At 40.1% G+C, this 24490-nt stretch overlaps 1 protein-coding gene and 6 non-coding genes across 7 annotated transcripts; all 7 read right to left on the bottom strand.

Annotated features, from left to right (window-relative positions):
* Nucleotides 1-174: 174 nt before the first annotated feature.
* LOC138962568 (large ribosomal subunit protein uL13-like) lies at nt 175-16333 on the bottom strand. The gene is made up of 7 exons (XM_070334435.1): nt 16251-16333; nt 13947-14019; nt 11652-11717; nt 9176-9277; nt 7553-7698; nt 3399-3521; nt 175-303 (listed from the first exon to the last, which is right to left on the bottom strand). Exons 1-7 carry the CDS (start codon nt 16266-16268, stop codon nt 223-225), a joined length of 609 nt encoding a protein of 202 aa, XP_070190536.1. The 5' UTR covers nt 16269-16333; the 3' UTR covers nt 175-222.
* Nucleotides 976-1052, bottom strand: LOC138963322 (small nucleolar RNA SNORD34). Its single transcript, XR_011454787.1, has one exon. It is a non-coding gene; the product is annotated as a small nucleolar RNA SNORD34 (small nucleolar RNA).
* LOC138963321 (small nucleolar RNA Z195/SNORD33/SNORD32 family) lies at nt 3613-3692 on the bottom strand. The gene has a single exon (XR_011454786.1). It is a non-coding gene; the product is annotated as a small nucleolar RNA Z195/SNORD33/SNORD32 family (small nucleolar RNA).
* On the bottom strand, nt 4108-4187 carry LOC138963317 (small nucleolar RNA Z195/SNORD33/SNORD32 family). Its single transcript, XR_011454781.1, has one exon. It is a non-coding gene; the product is annotated as a small nucleolar RNA Z195/SNORD33/SNORD32 family (small nucleolar RNA).
* On the bottom strand, nt 4355-4433 carry LOC138963318 (small nucleolar RNA Z195/SNORD33/SNORD32 family). Its single transcript, XR_011454782.1, has one exon. It is a non-coding gene; the product is annotated as a small nucleolar RNA Z195/SNORD33/SNORD32 family (small nucleolar RNA).
* On the bottom strand, nt 4555-4634 carry LOC138963316 (small nucleolar RNA Z195/SNORD33/SNORD32 family). Its single transcript, XR_011454780.1, has one exon. It is a non-coding gene; the product is annotated as a small nucleolar RNA Z195/SNORD33/SNORD32 family (small nucleolar RNA).
* On the bottom strand, nt 4748-4827 carry LOC138963319 (small nucleolar RNA Z195/SNORD33/SNORD32 family). Its single transcript, XR_011454783.1, has one exon. It is a non-coding gene; the product is annotated as a small nucleolar RNA Z195/SNORD33/SNORD32 family (small nucleolar RNA).
* Nucleotides 16334-24490: the final 8157 nt, after the last annotated feature.

Genomic DNA, 24490 nt, shown 5'->3' with positions numbered 1-24490 from the left:
GATGTATCAAAATTCAACACGAACAGATCAGGGATACATCAAGCGGAGTCATTGTACTGTTTTGTCTTGTTCATTCAAGTAGAGGTAAACACTCGGAGCTGTAATCAAATGCTCCATACTCGCATCTAACGCACACACGCAGGCACACGAACACACACACATACAAGCATGGAGTAAGGGATTTTTTCAATTTTTTTTCCACTTGCACAAAAGACAATCTGTTCAATATCCACAGGCGGTGATGATATCCTGGTATTTCTTCGTCTTGGGGGCAACGTTCTTCTTGGCTTGTTCGCGCAGATTCTGCAATCAAATATCACAATTTCAGCACTGACGTTCAATTCATGGGTGAAACTGATCAGAATTGAAAATAAGGAAAATGAGGCCGGGGTCCAGGGGCCGCCCAGGCCCTGGTGGGGTGCAGAAAAGGAAAAATCAGGCTTTTAAGGGTAAAAGTAAGCCTATCCTGGTATATCAAACACACAAATTTGCACATTAAACAATGTAACAAATGCCAAGCTGTAGTCCGATAATTCGCGCGCCCAGTAAAACAAAGACTCAGCTATGTCCGGTCACTGTGTTAGGAGAAATACGGATCGGATCGCCGGCGGAAAATTTTTATTTAATTTTTATTTTTTTTTAATAATTTTTTTTTTAAAGATTTTCAAAATAAGGAATTCCTTATTTAACCAATTTCATTTGGCGGATTTCCGCCCTGAGGCGGAAATGTTTCACCCATATCAATTTCACTCATCTCTACCCACTGTCGTAATTGCTCCCTTTTGGGGGTCATCAAATAACCATAAAACAATACCAAACACACAAAAAGGTAAAACATTTTGTCTGGCATCAGGTATTCACACTTGCATCTTAAAGAATTTGGAGAAAAAACTTTTCTTTTAAACAAACGGTGATAGGGTAAACATATAAAACACGTCGGGAGGTGCTGTCTCACAACTTCAGTAAGCCTGCCACTGTTCCCTCAGAATCAATGTACTAATCAAAGTTACTCAGACAATGTAGGTAAGTGAAAAATGACATCATTGGGATCAGACAGCAGACTTTTTCTGTGCAATTAATGATACAGCAAGGGATATCTTGAAAAATCACCATGGTGCAATCTGGGCTTAACCATTGGTTGATGTTTGATAGGTTTTCATCGGCACACTATTAGTGAAGCAAATGTGTTCTGGGTACACTGTCCCAGAAAAGAAATGTTCTGCCAGGAGAGGCCTCCTTTCACCCCCCCCCCCCCCCCGAAAAAAACCTGCCCAAAACCAACTGTGTGTGTATGTGTGTGGCAGCAAGTGGAAGAGCACCCACAACTAGGTCAGGCGTTTTTTCCCCCCACTCCTTCAATAAGCCTGTCACAGTTCCCTCAGAATCAATGAATTAATCAGTGTTATTCAGACAATGTAGGTAAGTGAAAAATGACATCATTGGGATCAGACAGGCAACAAAAACAAAAAAAACTAACCAAACCAACAACTTGAATATTTTATTATTTACAATAAAATACTTTAATAGTCACCTAATGTTAGAGCTACCTCTGCAGGGGAGTAGACCCTTCTGTGTTCATGTATGGTTGTTTGTCCCCGACCATTTAGACGGACAGTTACACCCAGAATCCCGCGGATTACTTAATTAATGTCTTGCATGTTGACACTGGTGTAAGTTACAAAATATTTCAGAAAAAAAATTACATCTCCCCACAGAACACACTAATAGTACACCATTACTGAACCGAAAGTGAGGTGGGTACTGTCCCAGAAAAAAATTTCCTGCCAGGAGGTCCTATCACCAGCACTACCCCCCCCCCCCCCCCCCCCTACCTCAGGGGCTCACATCCATGAGAGGTGGCATAGGACAAATGTCCTGCACAATGCAAAAGCGATAGGACATTATTTTGTCTTGAACAAAAATAAATCAATAGGACTTTCTTTTTTTTTCTTTTTCTCGCAACAAAACATAAATGGGGGAGGGGAAAACGTCTTTCTTCGGCGCCAAAGTTTCACTTTCTAGAGTGACGGTTTCATCTGGCTCTGGCTGCTCAGAGGCCGGAGGGAGCTCAGTTTTAGTGGTACTAGCCGCAGATGAGGGCAGAGATTTGAAGTGCAAACGCTTCTGGTCTTTTTCTGGCACCAATTTTCGTTTCGGCGGCATGTTGCTTTTTCGGGGAAAAAACGCGAAGGGAGGCAACTGTCAACCGGCTTGAAGCATTCAGAGTTGCGACCCTTGTAGGCTCCTCTTTAAAAAGCTCTTAAAGTCTTCCCAAGTTTCGTCTGCTTGGAGAGACACATCGCTTCACAAAACATCGATAAAATAGCAAATCAAACAACTGTAAATTGGAATGTACTCACAATGTCCGGATCAAATGAAAGCGTAATCGAACAATGACCACTTTGTGACAAACTATCAGACATATGTCCTCTTGCATAAAAAATATATAAGACATTTGGAAAAAATATCCGTGTATGTCCGATGTGGATGTGAGCCCCTGCTACCTTAACGCTGAAAACAAAACATGCCCAAAAACATTCTCTGTGTGTAGCAGCAAGTGGAAAAGCAACCACAACTATGTCAAACTACAAGAAGCCTACCGCTGTTCCCTCAGAATCAATGTAGTAATCAGTGTTACTCAGACAATGTAGGTAAGTGAAAAATGACATCATCAGGATCAGACAGATTTTTTTCTGTGCGATTAATGATACAGCAAGGGACATCTTGAAAATCACCATAATTCAATCCAGGCTTAAACATCAGAAAAAGGCATGTCCACTTGGGTCACATGTCAACATTTTCACACCGCCTGTTTTGGGGGATGTGGAAATTTTTGTTGAATTCTTCTGTGTTCATGACTGTGTGGTTGTTTGTCCCCCACCATTTAGATAGTCACACCCAGAATCTGGGGGATTGCTAGTGTTGTTAAGAAGACTGGTTTCAGTAACTTTTCTTCTCTGACAGCACATGAAACGAATGTGTTGTGGGTACACTGTCCCAGCAAGACATTTCCTGCCAGGAGTTGCCTTCTATTACCCCCCCCCCCCCCCCCTTCCCCAACAACACTGAAAAAACACCTGCCTAAAAACTCATTCTGGGTGTAGCAGCAAGTGGAAGTGCAGGCGCTTTTCCCCCCCACTCCTTCAATAAGCCTGTCATGGTTCCCTCAGAATCAATGTATTAATCAGTGTTATTCAGACAATGTAGGTAAGTGAAAAATAACATCATTGGGACCAGACAGGCAACATATTTTTCTTCTTCTGAAGCTAACCAAACAAACAACTTAGGCTGAACCTAGCATGAATTCTTTGCCAACAATAACTTAACAGTAATTCTTTCGAACAGGAAATCTTCTTATTGAATATCGTCAATAACATGTTTTTGTTTTTTATACATACCTGGAGTTTGCGCTTGCGCTCAAAGAAGCTCTTAGACTTGACCTTCCTGCGGGCTTCCAGAGTTCCGATGACCTTCTGGTACTTCCAGCCAACCTCATGGGCCAGGCGGTTAAGGCTGCAGTACTGCACAGACAGCAAAGTAAATAGTGTTTACGAAACGTCACTTGATGCAATCATAAATATATACCGTTCTCACTTCTAGCCTCTACCACAGTTTGTCTCAGATGGTAGTGCATGTAAAGTATTTTCACTGTGCGGTCAATCCACTTTGGGATACATTCATCATTGCACAAACTGTGGCAGACCAGCAAAATAATGAAACAATAAAATGGACAGGTGCTAATGTTTTTTTGTTGTACATGTACATGCGGCGAAGCTTACTCTTTCAGACTTGAGCTAAAATGGGCTTTAAGTTTCTTTGTACACTTGAACTTACTTTCACGGTTTCTGAATAAATTTATGTTTGCATTTACACCCGATTTGTTCTTTATTGGTCTTTAATATTACCAAGTTTATAATGCACAGAAGATGGAGGAATATGTGTACAGTATAGCAACCTGAAGATCTCATTGATTTCTTCTGCAGAGGTTTTCACACAAAGAAAAATATTGTCATTATCTTTCACAAAAAACACAGAATTCCTCTGGCAAAGAATATCACGAGGACTTTTCATCTCCATATTTTAAAAGAAGCAGAAGCATCCAATGATTTGGCTCAGATGGTAGTGCATGTTAAGTATTTTCATTTAATACCATCAATCCACTTTGGGACATAATCATCACAGCGCAAATCATGGATGGCTAAACTGAAATTCCAACGTAGAAGATAAATTTACAGTCTATATTCGAGAAGCGAAGCAAGAAAACACAGTTTGAAATACAAGATGATTTATCATGAACTAAACACATAAACTATTCATCAATATTTTAAAAGAAGAAGCAGAAGCATCCAATGATTTGGCTCAGATGGTAGTGCATGTAAGTATTTTCATTTTATACCATCAATCCACTTTGGGACATAATCATCACTGCGCAAATCATGGATTGTTCAACTGTTAAACTAAAATTCCAACGTCAAAGATATGATAAATCAGGGATTAAACACATGAACTAATTATCTCTACAGTTAAACAGATGTAATGGAGGTGTACAACGATTTGGCTCAGATGGTAGTGCATGTTAAGTATTTTCATTTTATACCATCAATCCACTTTGGGACATAATCATCACTGCGCAAATCATGGATTGTTCAACTGAAATTCCAACGTCACAGATATGATAAATCAGGGACTAAACAGATGAACTAATTATCTCTACAGTTTAACAGATGTAATGGAGGTGTACAACGATTTGGCTCAGATGGTAGTGCATGTTAAGTATTTTCACTTTATACCATCAATCCACTTTGGAACATAATCATCACAGCGCAAATCATAGATTGTTAAACTGAATTTCTAACAATGTAACATCTGACAAAATTCCAATGCATGGGTTTAGATAATCAACATATCCACAGGCAGTAAATACTTTTCATTGTTTTATAAGCGCCAGATGAATAATCTTGAACGGAACACATGAACTGATCAGGTTTTGTTAAAGAATTGTCAAAATCATCTTCAACATGTTCAAGGCAAAAATCTGAACATGATTTTAGGTCAGCAAAACAAAGACCTTTTTTTTTTGCCCGCTCTTCCCCACCATCAAGATTGCTAACAGAAAGAAGTGAATGTGAAGAAATGTGTTTCTTTACTCTTGCTGGAAGCAACCTCCCTCCCCTTTCATCTTATATGTGCCAGTAAAAAGCAAACCAGTTAACTTCTCGTCCGCGTGTGTAACTCGCTTGACAATGATTGTTACTTTACATACCATATAACATTTCTAACCTAAGTTACAGAGCGAACGAAAAGAAGAACAAGACCTAAGGTACACTTTAAGTATGAATTGGTTGCAGTCTCAGTCAGAATACAGTTTCATTGTTAATCAATGCGCTGTGAGAAATCATCACTGAATGCCACAAATAGGACACTGTGGTAATTTTAGAACTCCGGCCTGGGCTGTCGCTGCGCTTATCACACTCGCTGGCAGCAGGGAAAGTTTTGGGAAACTGAGTGTGGGCAGGCAGGCTGAAAGAAACAGCCGTGTGAAGTTTTTGGTTGCTTTTAAGTTTGTTGGTTTCTTTTTTGTGTGTCCTGTTTAAAACAAAAGTAAGAAAACAATATACACACACAATGTTTGTGCATATACGGATATGTGTGTGTGCGCATGATTTTGTGTTTTGCACAAACTTATGTCATATTAAAATGTCTGAAAGCAGTCAAATGTCCTATTGATGCCGAAGAGCTCAGGACATTTGTTCTATAGGTATGAATTTGTGGCAACATCCCTGCCTTTCATCTTGTTTGTGCCAGTAAAAAGCCAAACCAGTTAACTCCTTGTCCGTGTGTGCAACTAGCTTAACAATGATTGGTATTTTACATACCATATAACATTTCTAACCTAAGGTACAGAGCGAACGAGAAGAACGAGAACTAAGGTACACTTTGAGTATGAATTGCTTGCAGTCTCAGTCAGAATACGGTTTCATTGTTAATCAATGCGCTGTGAGAAATCATCACTGACTGCCACAAATAAGACGTGTAAAATGAAAAAGAGCGCTTGGACCAATGCGTGGGTTTATTAATCAACACATCCGCAGTAAATACTTTTCATCGTTTTAAACAGAGCCAAACGAATCATCTTGAACGGAACACATGGACTGATCAGGCTTTGCTGAATTGTCAATCATTTTCAAGGTACAAATCTAAACACGATAGGTCAGCATAACAAAGCGAAAGCTTCAGGCAGCACACCTTTTTGTGCGCGCTCTTCACCCTACCGTCAAAAAGGCAGCACACCTTTTTGTGCGCGCCCTTCACCCTACCGTCAAAATTGCTTCCAGAAATAAGTGAATGCGAAGAAATGTATATCTTTACACTAACTAGAGGTAACCTCCCTCCCCCTTACATCTTATATGTGCCAGTAAGAAGCAAAAAAGAGTTAACTTCCCGTCTGTGTGTAAAACTTGTTTAACATTGTTCTTTTACAAACTATGTAACATTTCTAACCTGAGGTACACTTTTAAGTATTAATTGTGTGCAGTCTCAGTTAGAATCTGGTTTCATTGTTAATCAATGCGCTGTGAGAAATCATCATTGACTGCCACAAAGACTAGTAAAATGCAAGTGAGCAGTCTGCACTTTGTTAAACTGGTTTGAACCGGATGCTACTTCCCTCACATGTAGACCAGCCTCTCACACAAGTCAGTGAGAGCAGACTAAACAATGATTTCAGGATACCATAATTGTAATTTGCAAAAAGAAAAGTCCAGAAAACAGAAACTGGGACAACCAACAAACCTCCATTTTGATTCCCAAATTAGAACCAGTCAACTACCTTAACTAAATGGTACATTCTGGCTGAAGAACCACAATGCTTTCCTCCATATCACTACATATTCAATCAATTCATGCAAAGCAGCCAAACCTATCACAACTTCTACCCCTGTGCTACAACTACCTGAGAGCAATCAATAACAAAGCTACAGCTATGCCTCCCGGAAATGAACTGATATTTTAGACAGAAGTTAAAACATAAATGACAGCAACAACCCAATTTAGCTCTTGCGAGGTCTCACTGAGTGAATATCCAGCTGTCGCTCTTTTATCAGTGTCAATTCCATAGGGTTAATTTGAGAGTATGCCAAAATGACTCGCCTTTAAAATCTTGAGAAAAATTGCATTAACCAAAGGAGAAATGACTAGTTGTTTCAAAACAATGTGCAAGCAGTCTCAGACAAATATTTGGTTTCATCGCTTTCAATGCGCTGTGAGAAGTCATCACTGACTGCATACAAAAGCAATATATGCAGGAATAGGGACACATCAAGCTATGCTTCTGAATCAATCAAAAATCAAACTTTCGTCTTATTTTGACATGTTCACTCATAAAAACCTGGATATTTTCATAGTCTCATAAATAACCTGTAACAAATCCTTACACAAAGCCCCTATGTATCGAACCTCACATTTTCACGCAGGTCGACAAGATTATTTTGTCCGCCCAAAAAACACAAGAGCCAAACCGCGCCACTCGGAACAGGTATCTAATTGTACCCACCTTGCGAGTCTGGCCAAGGCGCAGAACCTTGAGTGCAGAGGGCATCACCATGCGCTTCTGTTTGTCGTAGGGAGGAGGGATGCCCTCAAAGGTCTTCAGGCGATCCATGGCCTCCTTGCCGCGAGCTGTCTTGTGGGGCAGCATGCCTGTCATCACAACAGCACACAGGTGCTTCACTTATGAAATGAAGAGTCGACTCCCACCCCCCCCCCCCCCCCCCCAACATTTTGCCCTTGGAAGACATTGCTTGTCCAGGTTTTCGGTTCATAACATCTGAAAATGTACCCTTATTGTAAGACTTCCTCCTTTTTAAGACCCTTTCAACTTGTGTGTTCCATTGTACTCAGTGGTGTGAACAACAACACTAACTAGTCAATGCAAGAGATATATGTGGAGGTTACATGCCGAGTCTCAGTGATTATTAAAAATAATGGTCGAAGTTTGCGGATCATGAAAAATGCGAGCTTCAGCGAGCTTTTTCATGACCGCGAACTGAGACCATTATTTTTGATAATCACTGAGACGAGGTGTGTAACCTCTTTATTCCTCCTTTCTTCAGTTATTCAAAGGAAACAGGAGTTTTTTTGCGAAAGTTTGATCGAATCCGAATCACTCAACCAGACAACCTGCGCAGGCGATCGATTAATGCGCGGTTGTATAGTTCCGTGCAAATCATTCTATTCTGTTAACACTTCTTGTCAATTTCCCTGTTTTGGACTAAAATCAAGTACACAGATATGCTGTTATTCTGCTGTGGCGGGGCAGATATTGTGTGTTCTGTTTATGTTTTAGTATCGCTTAGGATAATGTTCTTTCGTCAAATGGGACTAGCAGACGAACATTTGCACCCGTGTTCCAACGTTAATTACTGTATGAAGTTCAGTTTTCTGGGGAAAATAGTGTATGAAACCGCTTTATGTTGTTTAAATTGATGAGATGTGTGCATTTGGTTGCGTGTGATCTGTTTATTAAATGAAATATTGTTGAAAACTGACCGTCGGATTGCAGTCAGTGTTGTCGAAGAAACTGAGTGAAAAAAAGGGGAACTACTCTTGTCGCTAGACAAAGTATGAGTTACTTGCCTTGGGAATTTGCTTGTGATGAACGTCTGTGCACGGCAGATCTAGATTCAGAAAACAACCGAACTCATGGATTTTATATGGAGATTCATGTGTTCAGGCCTGTAGTTGTTAATTTAAATGCGGTATGTTTGTATTGTTTGCTCCAGAGATGTATACTTCGTACATTAGAGCGTTCGGAACTTTTCAGTCGCAAAAGTAGTACCGAAGCAGAACAGCTTCTCAACCCATTGCACTATCGAGGATTCAGGCTGTTGCTGGCTCGTTATTTGTTTGGTTGCTGGGTCATTATCAAAAAATAACTAGCTCTACAAGTTTACAGAGGTAAAGAAGCAGAGGGGGGAATAAAACGTCATAATAAACACACACTTCCAGCTCATAACATTTTAAGCAATCTGTCCCTATCTCCATCTTCCATTCTGCAGTGTTTCAGACCAGATTTGATTTCATGAGATAATCAATGTAGGTAAGGAGATCATCATGAACACAGCTGCGAAGGGTTTCTTTCAAAAACCTGTACTATGGAAAGTATTACGCGCCTTACCTCTGACAACACGGATGAACATCTTGCTTGGGGCACGGAAATGGAAGGGGCCACGGGATGGCTTCACGTTGCATCTTTTCTTCAAGTACTCCAGGTACTTCACTGCAAAAGTCAACAAGTTATACAGATTCCTGTAACAGATAATAAAAACATAGCATCCTTCAACATACAGTCCAACCTACCCTGACGGCCACCTCTCCATAGAGCAGACATGAGACTAGCAAATGTTCCAAAAGTAGGAAAGTAAGCCGGGGTCCAGGGGCAACGCCCTCGTAGGGGGTTCAGGGGGGCAAAGCCTCCCTGACGGAAAATAAATGTTAGAATTACAAAGGCCATTTTGGGGCCTCTCCTGATAGCAAAACATTAGATCATGCCTTTTTAAAAAGCTATAAAAACCACAAGAATAATATGTTTTAGCATTTTAAACAAAAGTGTAATTTATAACAATCACACACACACACACACAAAACTTACTTAAAAACTTTCAGAACCAACACATTTTTTCCACTAAGTCCGTATTTCACCACGCAGTGGCCTTTGTCGCACCATGAGCACACGGCCTGACCGGGAATGGATATCTTGGCGATACAGTCGCCAATGAGCTGGCGCCTTTCTTTCTTGTTGATAATGAGTCACTTCTTCTGACAGTCAGTTGGCTTTCCACTTGTTTTTCACACTTTGGTCGTGATCGTAAGAGCTTCCACAGCCGACAAAACAATACGGAATCCAGACGCCATGATGCTACCTTTTTCACCTTCGGCGTTTGGAGATCGGCAGCCAATCAAAACAACCCGCAAACCGCCATCGGTGAATAATTAGGCCTAGGCGATAATCGTCGGAGATCGACAGCCAATCAAACGCGACCCATGATACTGCTATGGGTTCACGCGAGTGCTGGGGTGCGAATGCACTGACTTCAGATGCACTGACTTCAGACGCAGACAGCTTCAGCTAAACGGTTCATACCACCACCCCCCCCCCTTTTTTTTCTCAACGAATTTGCATCGATCTCAAGAATGGTCTGTGAGCTAAGGAAAATATCGGAATTCCGATCAAATTCGGACCAGTCCCATGTCTGATAGAGACCACCTACCCATAACCATCACCCTAAAGCATCCCCACCTGTCTCAACGCGAATGCGACCACTCAATTTTGGTCCTAAGTCACTGTACATGTATTAACATGTCGTAGACTACCACCCAACAGGTAACTGAAAAAAAAAACCATACCCTAATCTATACTCAAACCAACCAAATTCCTGTCTCCCGGTGACGTCCCTTTTTTTCCAGCACACCTGCATAATCGATCTCTTCAGAGTCGCTGACACAGGCAGGCGAACATGAGGTCAAGTATGGGGCAAGGCAATTTTGTTGTCTGACCTGATCTCATTATGCTTTTGTGCTCCACAGTCACTACCCTATCATCGTTTGAACAGTCTGTCCGTATCTCCTTCAATTCAGCAGTGTTTCAGACCAGATTTGATTTCACATCACAATCAATGTAGGTAAGGTGAGATCATCATGAACACTGTTGTGAAAGGTTTCTTTAAAAATACCAGTCCTATGGAAAGTATGTCACATGCCGTACCTCCGACCTCCCCCCCCCCCCCCCCCCCCCCCCCAGCTTTCTGAACAAAACACCCTCGCAACACCTTTCTCTTTAGTGACACACAAGACCTCGTCTTGACAGCAAACAGCAATCCCAAGCCCGTAACAAGATACTGGCAGAATTTCTTTGATTGAATAACGGCTAGTCACTGCTTACGACACCCTGCATTCTCGTGATTGAGAAAGCAGTGGAGCAACTCCTGATTTGCTTCCAGAAAAGGAAAACTGCAATGTCCACCCACAATAAACAGCAATTGTTCGGGTGAAAAAGGAGAGGATGTCAAATCTTTAACTACTCTAGCAACAAAACAGTGAGACTAAGCCAATACCCACCTGAAGAATGAGTGAAAATAAAGATAAAGAAAAATAGAAACCAAACTATTTCACACAGCTTTGCCACCTGAGTGTGTCGGCATTCATGTATGTCCGTTTGTGTGCGGGTCGAGGTTGGCCAGTGTGAGTGCGACATACGTACCAGTGTTTATGAACAGCGGGATGTTTGCCAAATGGCGACCCTTTCCATAACAACCACCAGCCTAAACCGACCACTTTTAGCTTAGTCAGATATGACAGAATCAATTAACACAAAAATTGTGTTCTAAACTGAGAATCAAGTCAAGAGCGCAATCTTACTGAATGGTTTCCAATCAGAACTTCTGTATACGTCATTGTAATCTGACAATGTAGGTAATTGTATAGACATCATAGGAAACCATGAATATTACAAAACCATAACATTTTTATATCTTTCGTCGAACATTCATGCCAGGTTGTCTGTCAAGATAATGACGACCTCAATGGTGGGCAGTCATAACCTCATCAACACCTCATTTTAAAATGCAGTGCACTGATTAGTCGTTCATACTCACACTTGTTCCTGTAGAAGTTTCCAGAAATGTTGATGCCTTCACATCGTACAATCACTACTCTCTGACCTGAAAAAGAGCCAAATGAGGTTATTTATAAACACGAAGTATGTAAACAATTCACATTGACCTACTCATGTAGATGAAGTTTAACCGAAAAAGAATTGACGTCATATCCGGCTTTTCGTGAAAGTTGAGGCGGCACTGTCACGCCCTCATTTTTCAACCAAATTGGTTGAAATTTTGGTCAAGTAATCTTCGACGAAGCCCGGACTTCGGTATTGCATTTCAGCTTGGTGGCTTAAAAATTAATTAATGACTTCTGGTCATTAAAAATCTGAAAATTGTAAAAAAAAAAAAAAATTTATAAAACGATCCAAATCTACGTTCATCTTATTCTCCATCATTTGCTGATTCCAAAAACATATAAATATGTTATATTTGGATTAACAACAAGCTCTGAAAATTAAATATATAAAAATTATTATCAATTTTTTTTTCGAAATCAATTTAAAAACACTTTCATCTTATTCCTTGTCGGTTCCTGATTCCAAAAACATATAGATATGATATGTTTGGATTAAAAACACGCTCAGAAAGTTAAAACGAAGAGAGGTACAGAAAAGCGTGCTATCCTTCTCAGCGCAACGAATACCCCGCTCTTCTTGTCAATTCCACTGGCACTGCCTTTGCCACGGGCGGTGGAGTGACGATGCTACGAGTATACGGTCTTGCTGCGTTGCGTTGCGTTCAGTTTCATTCTGCGAGTTCGACAGCTACTTGACTAAATGTTGTATTTTCGCCTTACGCGACTTGTTTTTCTTTTCCCAAAAAACATATTTTTAAGTTATTTTGCCAAAAAACAAAGACGACCCCCCCCCCCCCCTTTTTTCCCCCCCAAATGCCAAAAAAAAGTCTAGGGTCGCGCGAAAAAATAGGGTCGGTCGGGATACCGTAAACAGACTTTTTTTTTGTCCTTACACAATCTCGTAACATTTTCCTCAAGCCACATGAAATTTATGACACAGAGAACCCATGAACCCTGTTCATTCAAGCACGCAACAGCACTTTCACAAATAATGCTAAGGAGTATACCAGGGTTCCACATGACGTAGAATTAAGGGTATAATAATACCCTTTTACCCTCCAAATCACGTACGAGATGCTCTCTGAAGAGGTATAAATACGTAACTGTTTTCTTCCAAAGAGGTAAAAAAAAACGTACGAGTCAAACGCTGAAAGGGTATAGCCGCCTGCTCGACTGAGACCACTAAAGTACACGCCGTGTTCGTGCCAATCCTCTGTCGACACTGACACGCCGTGAAGCAGAGGTTGCCTCCCTTGTCCTCAAACTGCGCGATATCTTTAAACTGATCATCTCGATGGCACTGTTCGCTTTAGCCTATCCGGTGCTGTCGCCTGCTCAAAAAAATGCCTCGCAAAACGAAAGAACAAAAACCCGACCCCAAACAGACAAAATTGTCACTCATACCCTGTGAAAAATCTGGAAGGGGTATAAAATCCCTTTACTTTTTTCCTGAAAGGGTATGAATACGCTTGACTTTTGGGGTTGTGTGGAACCCTGGTATACATACCCCTCAGTTATCAAACAGACAGTGGCTTCGGTTACACATTTTAAATGGTGTAATCCAGCTCTATGGTACCGCCACTTAGGCCTAAAAAAAAATAGGTGTGGTTATGGTAACCCGACCTACCCTATTTTTAAGGGCCGACCCTATAACTTTTTATTACATTTGTCAAAACATACAAAAAACACAAGAAAACGAGTGCAGAAAACGCAATGAAAGCGAAAGCGCCCGAGTCGCACACTTATTTCCCTGTCAAGTAGGTTTAATTTGTACACATAAGAAAAAAAAGTTTTAAAAAAAAGTGATTGCCTACCCTATTTTTTTTGGCTATGTTACCGTAACCACACCTATTATTTTTGTTGGCCTTATAAAGGCAGAGAGGCTATTCTCTTCGCGTTATTGCTGTCGTTAATCAAGTCTAGAACCCTGGTATACCCCTCAGTTATCAAACAGACAGTGGCTTCAGTTACACCTTTTAAATGGCGTAATCCAGCTCTATGGTACCGCCACTTAAAGGCAGAGAGGCTATTCTCTTCGCGTTATTGCTGTCGTTAATCAAGTCTAGAAATGTTCATCAACGTTTTGATGGTTTATATGCTCCTGTATTAACCTTTCAACTAAAACAATGCACTATGACATAAACATACGTTAATGATTACTCATGTTATTGCCCGAGTTGCTGTAACTTCAAATATTCGACTAAACTCACCCTGAAGAAGAGTCTTGGCCACGACTGCTGCAAGTCGACCAAGTAGATGCCCTCTGGCATCAATAAGCAAAGGCTGAAAAAGAACAGAACTAGTTTTACTTCTGTCATTCAAGCACACGCACTGTCGCTGATACATGGGTGCAACTTGAAAAATTCCAAAAACCGGCAAAAGTTGGGGTCCAGCTTTTTTAGTATTTGGCAGGTTTCACTGTTTTCATCACACCACCTCACATTTTCACAACAGTAACAAACATTTAATACAGTTAAAAAAATGCATTTATTTGCAAGTTTAATCATTAATGAATGCAAAAAAATCCCTATCAGGGATAGCGGACACCTGTCAGCTGTCATATAAGCACCGATATGACCCCCCCCCCCCCCCCTTAAATTTGACCAAATTATAAACATGTTTCTGAAGACACACAGCCATTGGCAAGAGCAATTATGGTCTACATACACTTTAAGTTGTTTAACTGTATTGCTATTGAGCTTAATAAATGAAATCCGATTATTATTTACATTATAAAAAGGCTTAAAACGATATAGCGCTGAACCAAACTTGACTGTCGTGGCAAAATTCCAACGATAGCACAATTTCGCCACCTCAAGCATTTTTCTTACCCTACGATCGAATTTGAGAAGAGAGTGGAACCATCACGAGCGTAAGTTCAAACCCAGTACAATCCTTCATGCTATCTATCAAAGCGAATGCAAATTAACAACCTTAAAACGATAAAGCGCTGAACCAAACTTGACTGTCGTGGCAAAATTCCAACGATAGCTCAATTTCGTCACCTCTAGCATTTTTCTTACCCTACGATCGAATTTGAGAAGAGAGTGGAACCATCACGAGCGTAAGTTCAAACCCAGTACAATCCTTCATGCTATCTATCAAAGCGAATGCAAATTAACAACCTTTTCAGCACAAAACAAGCGTTAAACTTCCTGAAATAAGTGCATCGCGATCGTTGGCAAACGCTATCGTTGGCGACAGACACACTTTCATTCAGTTTTTAAAGAGAACAAAGCAAACTTAGCAGAAAAATGCATCATCAGTCGAACGAGTTCAACATGGCGCGTGCGTAGGAATACGTGTCAAGGTCATAACTGTGAAAACGAGACAATAACCTCAAATAAAAAAAAAATTGCTATCGGTTTTTTTTTCACCCGACGCCGCCCAGATAACGATAGCATCGTTCGTTTTCAGTTCCAAAACAAGAATTTGACATTTCCATTGCCGTAATTCTGTTCTGTATGTTTATTTACACACAAAAACATATGTTTGTAGAAGAAAATAGTGCGTATGCAAAACCTAGGAGGTAAATTGGTTTCCCGTCGTGGGGTATTTCTCCCGACCGACGCTTTCGAGCAGGAGAGGTGATTTTCGACGTCACGATAAAGTATGAAAAATTGGGGTTTTTTTTACAAATGTTTGTATGATTATGACTCGAATTGCATTCCTTTCAAACAATTATCAGGTCTTGATTTGAAAACCTGTGTGGGTTGATACTTTTCGTGTCATGATTACGTGATGGTAAAAATCGTGAAATCACGTCTGTCGCAAATAGACCTTTTCGGTATCTGAGCAGCTCTCGCGAGACACGCTCTTTGTTATGCTTTGAACATTGCGAGAACTTCGAACCTTGGCTTGTGCAGCTCGCACGAGATCGCTGTACCGCATGCTTTGCTATGCTCTCAAGTTTGCGAGAGATTACGAGAGCTTGGAATACCGATAGGGTCTATTGAACGATAGCAATGTTATTTTAGATCGTAACAAAGCACAAACAACACAAAATGCGCTGACATTGTCTTTTCTATGTCTTTATTCCACCACAAGTAAAAATATACCAAGCATGTTACACAATGCAATCTAAAACAGAAATGATAAGCATACAAACTTTCGATCCAGTGACCAAAGCAATACTGTGAAACCTGCCATTTAAAATGCCAAAAAAAAACTCTCCTGGAACAAAAACATCGGCAGCCGATGAAACCAAAAACCGGCTGCCGGCGTGTAGCCGGCAGAGTTGCACCCATGCTGATAGAGTAGGTTAACTCTGTGCATGGCTCACAATCAGAAATAGTATGTCATAGTTCCTAAGCTAGAACTTTCATCTTTCTTCACGTGGAGATCCGATGAATGCCGCTGCTTAATTTTCCTCTCAAATATCTTCCTCCCTTACCCAGATCAACTAACTGCTATCAGTGGTTGAACAATGGGTGACAATGTATTTTGCGCCGCGTAAGTTCCAGTAATCAAATTTAATTTAACGAAAACAACAAACTCCTGTCGCACAATCATACCTTCGCGTCGAAACCCATGTTGGAAAGAGACTGAAAAGGGGTTTACAAGGATCCGGCACGGCGGTTTCACTTCCGCTTCTCCAGGGGACACAACTGCGTAATCAATTGTGCGTTGCCCTTTGACCCCACATGTGCTCTGCGACCGCGGCACTTTTATACGGATGTATTTGAATGAAAATCTTTTTTCAAAATGCGTTGTGGCTTGTTTTTTTCAAGCGTAATCAATTAAACACGTCTGTCTCCTCGCGCTAGAAACACCAGTCTTAATTTGGCTTCATTATTTTGATCAAAAAGCACTGTTTGTTATGGGCATTCTATACAAACTTGTTCACCTGTAAAACTAGGTCATTTCAATATTGTTGTTGTTTCTCGTCTTTCCATCTGAACTGTACGTATATGAAAAAAAAAATTCTTCAGTTAAATGTATGCAGATTTCTGTGACACTGGAATGTATGTGCTTTCATAATTGTTCCTTATCAAGACTTTTTAATCTTTCTTTCAATCTTTTTTTTAAATCTTTGAAATAATAAAAAGTGGAATAATCTCACCAGATTAAAAATCAGTACTAATTTGCAGATTAAAAGCAAGGAATAAAATTGTTTTAAACATATATTGTCTAAGCCGCCATATTGGAGAGTTTTCTGGCGAATTGGACCTTAAAAAGTTCAAGGGACATTAGCGGTACTGTAATTTAGAAACACCTGCTATGATTTGCTCAAAATTGCTCCGAAACTATGCCAAATAAATAAATGAAGTTTATTCAGCGAGCGGTTTGCATCAACAGCTCTCCTGTCAGGTGTCTGGACTTCCGGTCGTCATCATGATTTATTTAGTTTTCATCTATACCTATTCGTCAAAGCAGATCAAGACTGTTGGATTGAGGAAGTCAAACCTTCAGTCTACATAACACATGCAAATTTCGTGCCATATAGGGCTAGAACGCTTCAAATAACAGACACAACAAAATGTACGTTGGTGAAACGCTCAAACACTAATTCCAAGACCTTCTCCCTGAGTGTTGTCATCTACTTAACCCACAAAACCAACACTGTAGCTATCGCTCAATTTCAAATTTGTATTTCCACGAATAGCGCATGGAATGCTCGGGATCAAAAGGTAGGACAAAAACTAGGAGTCGCGTCACAACGAGAATTAGTCTGGGGTTCATACTCAAAATACAGCAGTTTATAATTTGAGTAACTCAGCGCTCAAACGTTTATTTTAAGGTATTCCTTGTGTGTGGTCACAACATAACTACTCCCAAGCTGAACTGCATAGCTCTTGGGGCAATTTGAGACATTGTTTTTGTTAAGACATATTCCCTTTAACTTCATGATTGAAAATCCTCCCCCTTGAATTAAAGCCACAGTAAGCCTCCCGTAAACCATCACAGATACGGTCAGGCTTTTACACACAGTACAAACACCCTTTCATTTAAACACTCACCTATTGAGAACATCCTAGGTGCCCTCCGTAAAGAGCGAACAATTTTCAAAGAATTTATTTTTGCGTGGTTTATCTTACCCCTGAGCCATCGTGAACCCGTGTGATCCAGTCTCCCTTTTTCACAATGTAGTCGTCAGTTAGTCATTTGAATGCGACTTGATGTGAGCTTATCTACAATAGCACGTTTTTATGCACGAAACAAACGGCTGTGGTTCACAAGAACTCTAGCGATGGCTTTGGACTGTTTAGAGGAACGGCGATATGCCACAGTAAACCGTCGACTGCTACGACCCTTGCGTGACCCTGCTTCCTGGCTTTTCTTTTTTCAAACTTTCACAACTTCGAATTGCACTGATCTTGTCTTGATGAAAAAAGAATTATTTTATGATTAAAGAATGTTTGTGTAACAAGCTGTCAATTTATTATTTAGATTTTAAAAGTTAGGTCTAGCGCAAAAACGCACCACGGTCCAAAATCATTCTGATAATCATTGATCCACGGCTATCCCCAGTTTAAGGGAAGTAACTCATGTTTGACCTGAGTTCAGGATGGGTCCAAAAAGTGTTCGAGACAATCTGCAAAATTAATTCTTTAAAAATTGCTCGCTCTTTACGTAGGGCACCTAGGATGTTCCCGTTTGGTGAGCGTTCAAATGGAAGGGTGTTTGTACTGTGTGTAAAAGCCTGACAGTATCTGTGATGGTTTACGGGAGGCTTACTGTCCGGGCGTGATTTCCGGGATATTCATAACAGCCGTCCAGCACCAAAACGAGGCGCCATTGTTGTAAAGGGCCAAGTCCACGAAAATAAATTCTTTGAAAATTTCTCACGCTCGACAGAAAGCAGCCAGGATGTTCCCGTTCGGTGAGCGTTTAAGTGGAAGTATGCTTGTACTGTATGTAGACACTCGGGGAGCTCTGTGATGGTTTACGGGAGGCTTACTGTGCCTTTAAAAACAACACATTACAATAATAAAACACACCCATTCCAGTGAGCAACATGAACACACATGATGAAGAAAACTGATCTTTATTTACACCTTCCAAGACAAAAGGAAGTATGTTCAAATGTGCTCACTAAGAGTGATTCTAAAATCCAAACTGGATGTTTTAAAACTGTTAATCCATTTTGTTTTGTTTTTACATATTCATTTATCTTTAATGGTTTAACCTGGCAATGTTTTCATCGGAGTCTGCATCTGAAAAACAGACTGAAAGAACATGAAAAGTTGTTGCCTGTTGGGAACAAAATAGTACTGTAATCTATCGTTCGAGAGTGGTTCTGCATTATAAACAAAGACTGAGATTTGAAGTTCAAAACATGATTAGCTTTTGATGGTTTTGAGTTTAAGCTAAACTATTGTGCACAGCTGTAATTGCATATCCGTTTAAAATGGCAAAAAAATTGTACACCTATATGTGTGCTAGAGTTTCAACAGCTAAGAGCACTAAATACACTACAGAAACTGTACATGTCGACTTGGGAAAGTCCTCTAAATACAGCCCCCCCAGTCTCTAAAACAGTTCTGTGCCCTCCAGTTTCTTTCTCTTGATCTCACTCTATGTACACCTCAATGGCCTCTCGCTCGCACACGCACACAAAGTCCATCCTTCCTTTCAGGATTAGTCCTTTCCATTATCTTTGGGTGGCTCAGTCTGGTTCTTAATCTTGTAGTCATTGAGTGCCGCCTTGATCGCATCTTCCGCCAGCACTGAAACAACATAATAATGATATACATCCTCATTTCCATGTTGCATTTGTGATAGCAAAGAAAACACAATACCACATGCTCAAAACAAAACAATAATAACCATAACAAATGGACAATGGAGCATCCCAAATAAGAAATGGAAAAAAGGCCAGCTCATGAAAGTATGCGTATGTAAAACCGCACCTCTCATTAGTAGTTTTAATATCACTACCTCTACAACTACTATCACCATCACTATCAACAAAACCAACAATTATTTCTAATGCACGTCATCTCTTCTGGAACCTTTAAAAAATTGTTTTTGATACACACATTTCTCAGGAATAGTTTTCCAGCCAAAAGCCATCAACAAGAACTAAACTGAAGACAATGGAAGCAAAAGGAAGACAAAAACTTCCACTATAAAACAGTTTTTTGGGTCCATAAAATCCAACCATGATATACATGTTTCACGATGTGTTGAGCGCTCAAAATAAAAACATCCCAAAATATGTTTGTGTGTGTGTGTGTGCTTCATATGCTGCTGCTTCAAACATCTCTGACAAGTGCTTCATTAGTTCTATGTCTTTATTTGTATAAAGCAATTTTCTAGTTATGTAAATAAGTCACAACTGAGACTAATCTTGCCACTTGCAACAATCAAGTTGATTTCGCTGTGGAGAAAAGGGATTAACACTTTTCATTGATACAAAGATGGCCAAATCTCATAATTTTCACTTGCCAGCCGAGCGAGTAACTTCATGAAAGTCACTAGCTCGCCAGAAATGTCACTGGCCTGGTACATACCACACAATAAATTGTTCTTTCTTTATTTGGCGTCGTTTTCAACCACGAAGGTTATATCGCGACGGGGGAAGGGGGGAGATACAACAAATTGTGAGCGTTAGATTTTTTAAAACAGCGGTGACACACACATGAGCCTAGTTTTTGTTTCACTAGAACATGGCGGTGGTTTTGCAGAAGACAGAAGTTCCTGCTGCTGCAGTGTTTATCGATAGTACAACCAAAAGTTTTGCATTTGACCAGAATTTTTACTGGCCAGCAGGACGAGCTGCCAGACCGTTTCTACTAGCCCGGCGGATTCATTACTCGCTCCTGGCGACCGGGCGGACGATTTGGCCATCCCTGTTGATACGTGATAGAAAATCAACTTACTGGAGCAGTGGAGCTTGACTGGGGGTAATGAGAGTTCTTTCGCAATTTCTGTGTTCTTGATCGTCAAAGCCTCATCAACCTATATGGAGAGAAAAATACATATTTGCCCATGAAATATATGTGTTGGTCGATGGTACACATGTAAGTTTAATTCAAACATATAGAAAGTGTTCTTACATAATAATACATGTACTCTCATTTTTCACAGTTGAGTAGTAGTAGCTCTCTTCTTGGGGTGCAAACACACACACACACACACAGTCTCACAGTGACTTTAAAATTCTGAACATGAATCCTGTGTCCTAACATCACATCAGCCAAGAAGACAGAGAGCTTCTTGTATTGCATTGGTTTTCGAGGGGAGTTTTTTTTTGGGTTTTTTTTGTTATTCTTATTGACTCATTCACAATCACATCACTGCATGGGTGAAACCTAGGAAAAGTAAATTGACTGAAAACTACAAAGCAGGAGTCCAAATTTCTTGGTGTACCCAATTTTGAATTTGTTCGTCAGGTCAGCACCAATCAAATCAGTGGATGGGTTTCTAATTGGCATCTTGCAAGCAGGATTTTGAGATAAGTTAATTATTTCTATCATAAGTGTTTATTTGTCTATCTCCTTAAAAGACACACTGTGAATGTAACGTTTTGTTTTGTCATTAATTAAACATTCCATCCCAATAACCTGCAATTCTTATGTTTTTATTTTGGCATTTTGACAGCTTTAATCATTTCATCACTTCACCAGCTGGCCAAAACACACCAAAAACGGCTATCGTAATCAAGCCAGGCACTCATCGTCGCAGAAATGAAGTGAAGCTAGAAATACTCCTACAGGGTTTACATAAACAAGCCACTTCCATTTCCGGTCAATCTAAAAGCTGAAACCAGATCACAACAGTTCTAACAAGTTTCGCCACAAGTAAACCGATTTCTTTTTTTTTTCTCTTTTAAGTTTCGGTTTAAATTAAATTTTGGATTGACAGAATTTCCGTCAAATTATTTTTTCAATTCATGGATTTTTGTCAATTGACGGACCCATGCATCAGTGATAAGGGATATACAAAAGAATGAAGTCAACGTCCACTCACTGTTTTTCCCTTCACCCATTCTGTCGCCAGAGAGCTGGATGCAATAGCAGATCCACAACCAAATGTTTTGAACTTGGCATCAACAATCTTTCCATCCTCATCAATCTTGATCTGAAAAATAAAGGCGCAAGTAAAAGATGCTGTGCTTACAATCATACAGAATAGAAGCTAAATGTTAAAAAAACACCTGGTAATATCACATGCTTTTTCTGCAGAATGTTTTAATTTTAAGTGTTACCTCTGCTGCATGGTTACAATTAGCATTGTGTGTTAATGATATAAGCTATTCAAACATACTTAACTACAAAGAAAATAAATTAAAATTATGTAAGCTATTTGCCCCTGAAAACAAAATACTGCTCATTACAGGGTCTGAAGGGAAACAACTCTTGTTCCGCCAACATTTTATTTTTAAGGCTCCCCATTTGGTTTAAACAAGTTTATTCAATAAATTTCATTGGTACTATTGCCGCATACATGAAATTAGGAACATGGAGCACAACAAGCTAGGCTTATGAGCGTACTCTTAAAAGCAAATGAAATTTGGCGGACGATTTTAATATAACAAGTTTGAAATAATGTCAAAATAATAATGGTAAATTATGGTAGACAAACATGTAACAATAAAAGGAAAGAAAAAAAAAACAACAACAAAAACAATGCTAAACTAACAACAGTACTCACACGCGCTCGCACACTCACTCGCACACACACGCATACAATGACTTCCACATGGTTGAAAATAGAAAACCGCCAGAACAAGGAAATGTAAACAGTACTGCACATGGTCGTTTCGAACATGAATGAGATAAATGCATTCATTATTCAAAACGTTTGCTTGTAAGGCTCCCCATTTGAACACAAAGAGTTTACGAATTAATAATTTAGTACATTGCAAGGTTCTTTAAAACTGGTCCATCACACTCACAGTTGCACTACAAAAGAGTTCAGTAAACAAAGATACTAATCCTTGCATGCCCCTTTGACTATAAGTGAAACACAGCCACTTGAAAAAGCAGCTGTGAAACCTCCAACCCCTTTTGGCCTTACGGCGTACTCTCTGAAATCAGACAGCTTGCAGAATTACAGTATTCCAGAGGTTAATCATGCAGTGCTACTTTCCCAATCGCTGCGGCTTCTCCATTACTTTCATAAATAAAATACACCAAATGAACTGTATGACTATGAGTATGAAGACAAAGGTTATGCTCTACTATAAACTTTTTGGTTTCATTCATCAGGTTTTTCTAAAGGCAAGCGATTCACAGAGCGCGGCGCGCTGTGCAGCGCGGCGATTCACAGAGCGCGGCGTGTTGTGCAGCGCAGCGATTCCCAGAGAGCGGCTATTGCTCTCACCAGCGCAGATTGTTGACGCGCTTTATTTTTGTACATGTATGATTATCAGCAACATTTTTAACAACAACTGATTGCACCTACCTCTATTATATTATCTCAAGTGAATCTATACACCAGTTAACAGTTCCAGCACTTACATGGAACGAAGAAGGAACCCGAAAGAGGAGAAAAAACACTCGAAAAAAACGATCTGCTCTGCGGTCAAATCAACCAGAAAAACAAGAAAAATTGCGTATTTGTGTGCCCGATGTAATCCTTAGAACCTTCACACTCTTTCTTTTGACACTCAAAAGCAACTTCAGGGCTGCAAGACTACAAAATTGCACTTTCTGCAGACTGAATATACGCGTTCTAATCAACCAGGGAAAAAACACACGAAAAAAACCGATCTGCGCATGCGCGAATTCCAAAATGGCTGCTGAAGTGTTAACTGGTGTTACACCGATTAACACCGGTTCTGCGGCACTGTACTCGGATACTTGTTTAAAAACGTCATCCCAGTTTAAAAACTCAGCTGCTTTCCATATAGTAGAAGCCATTGCAATGACATGTAGTGATATGACTGCCAAGTATTCAAGGCCGGAACTTAGGCACGTTTTACATCGGCGCAGCGATATATGGTGAACTCAGTTGAAAGAGTGAGAGAGAGAGAGAATGGAGCTCTGTTTTTCGTTTTATTGAGTTTTATTTCTCAAATAGATCAGATAGATGTAGCTGCTGTAAACTTTGCGATTGTGAAGAAAATGTAACAGCAGAATACATCGCGCGTCGTGAATCGCAGCGCTCCTCGTAATAAATAACTACACACACACAAAACATACATATAAGGCAGATATATATAATAACACACCAGCTGCCCACCTGTAATTTCATAACATCACCACATGCTGGAGCTCCTACGAGGCCAGTACCAACTTTCTTGTCGTCTTTGTCCAAGGATCCGACATTCCGTGGATTTTCGTAGTGATCAAGCACCTGAAAAAAACAAAAAACACCTGTCATTGAAAAACAAATTAATAATGCAACATTTGGTCTTTGTCTTGCTCCTTCTGTAATGTTTACATCGTGCTGCTTACAAAATACATTACTTATTTTACTGTAGGTCATCTGTAGAACAACTGCCAGTTTTCGTTATTTTACCGCATTGACACTATATCTCCAGCAATGTTTCTCGTGAAAATAGTTGTTCTAAACTGATGATGATCATGCACATTACATTTTTGTGATACGAAGCAGTAGGTGCGATGATTCTGGAGTCAACTGCAGCTGTCAAAGCTTTGCCGACTGTTTTCGCTCCTCGAAAAAGCGCCATGTTTACTGCGTTCTGACCTTCACCTTCATTTGCGTAACATGACAGGCGTAAAATTATGAACCAAGCCAAAACCTCATTTGTTTATTAAATTTATTGCAGTTTGACCAGAAACCAAACGTTGCTCTTAGATTCATGGAGGATGTAGCTGATATGTACCTTTTAACACTTTGC

This window comes from Littorina saxatilis, linkage group LG3 (genome assembly GCF_037325665.1).
Source record: "Littorina saxatilis isolate snail1 linkage group LG3, US_GU_Lsax_2.0, whole genome shotgun sequence".
NCBI lineage: Eukaryota > Metazoa > Mollusca > Gastropoda > Littorinimorpha > Littorinidae > Littorina > Littorina saxatilis.
Note: the sequence above shows the minus strand (reverse complement) of the source record. Positions and strands in the feature narration are given on the sequence as shown.

Coding starts and splice junctions, on each gene's coding strand:
- LOC138962568 (XM_070334435.1), bottom strand. Junction 11,718..13,946: donor GGCCAAGACTCTTCTTCAGG/GTGAGTTTAGTC, acceptor GCTCTTTTTCAG/GTCAGAGAGTAGTGATTGTA. Junction 9,278..11,651: donor AAACTTCTACAGGAACAAGT/GTGAGTATGAAC, acceptor TGACTTTTGCAG/TGAAGTACCTGGAGTACTTG.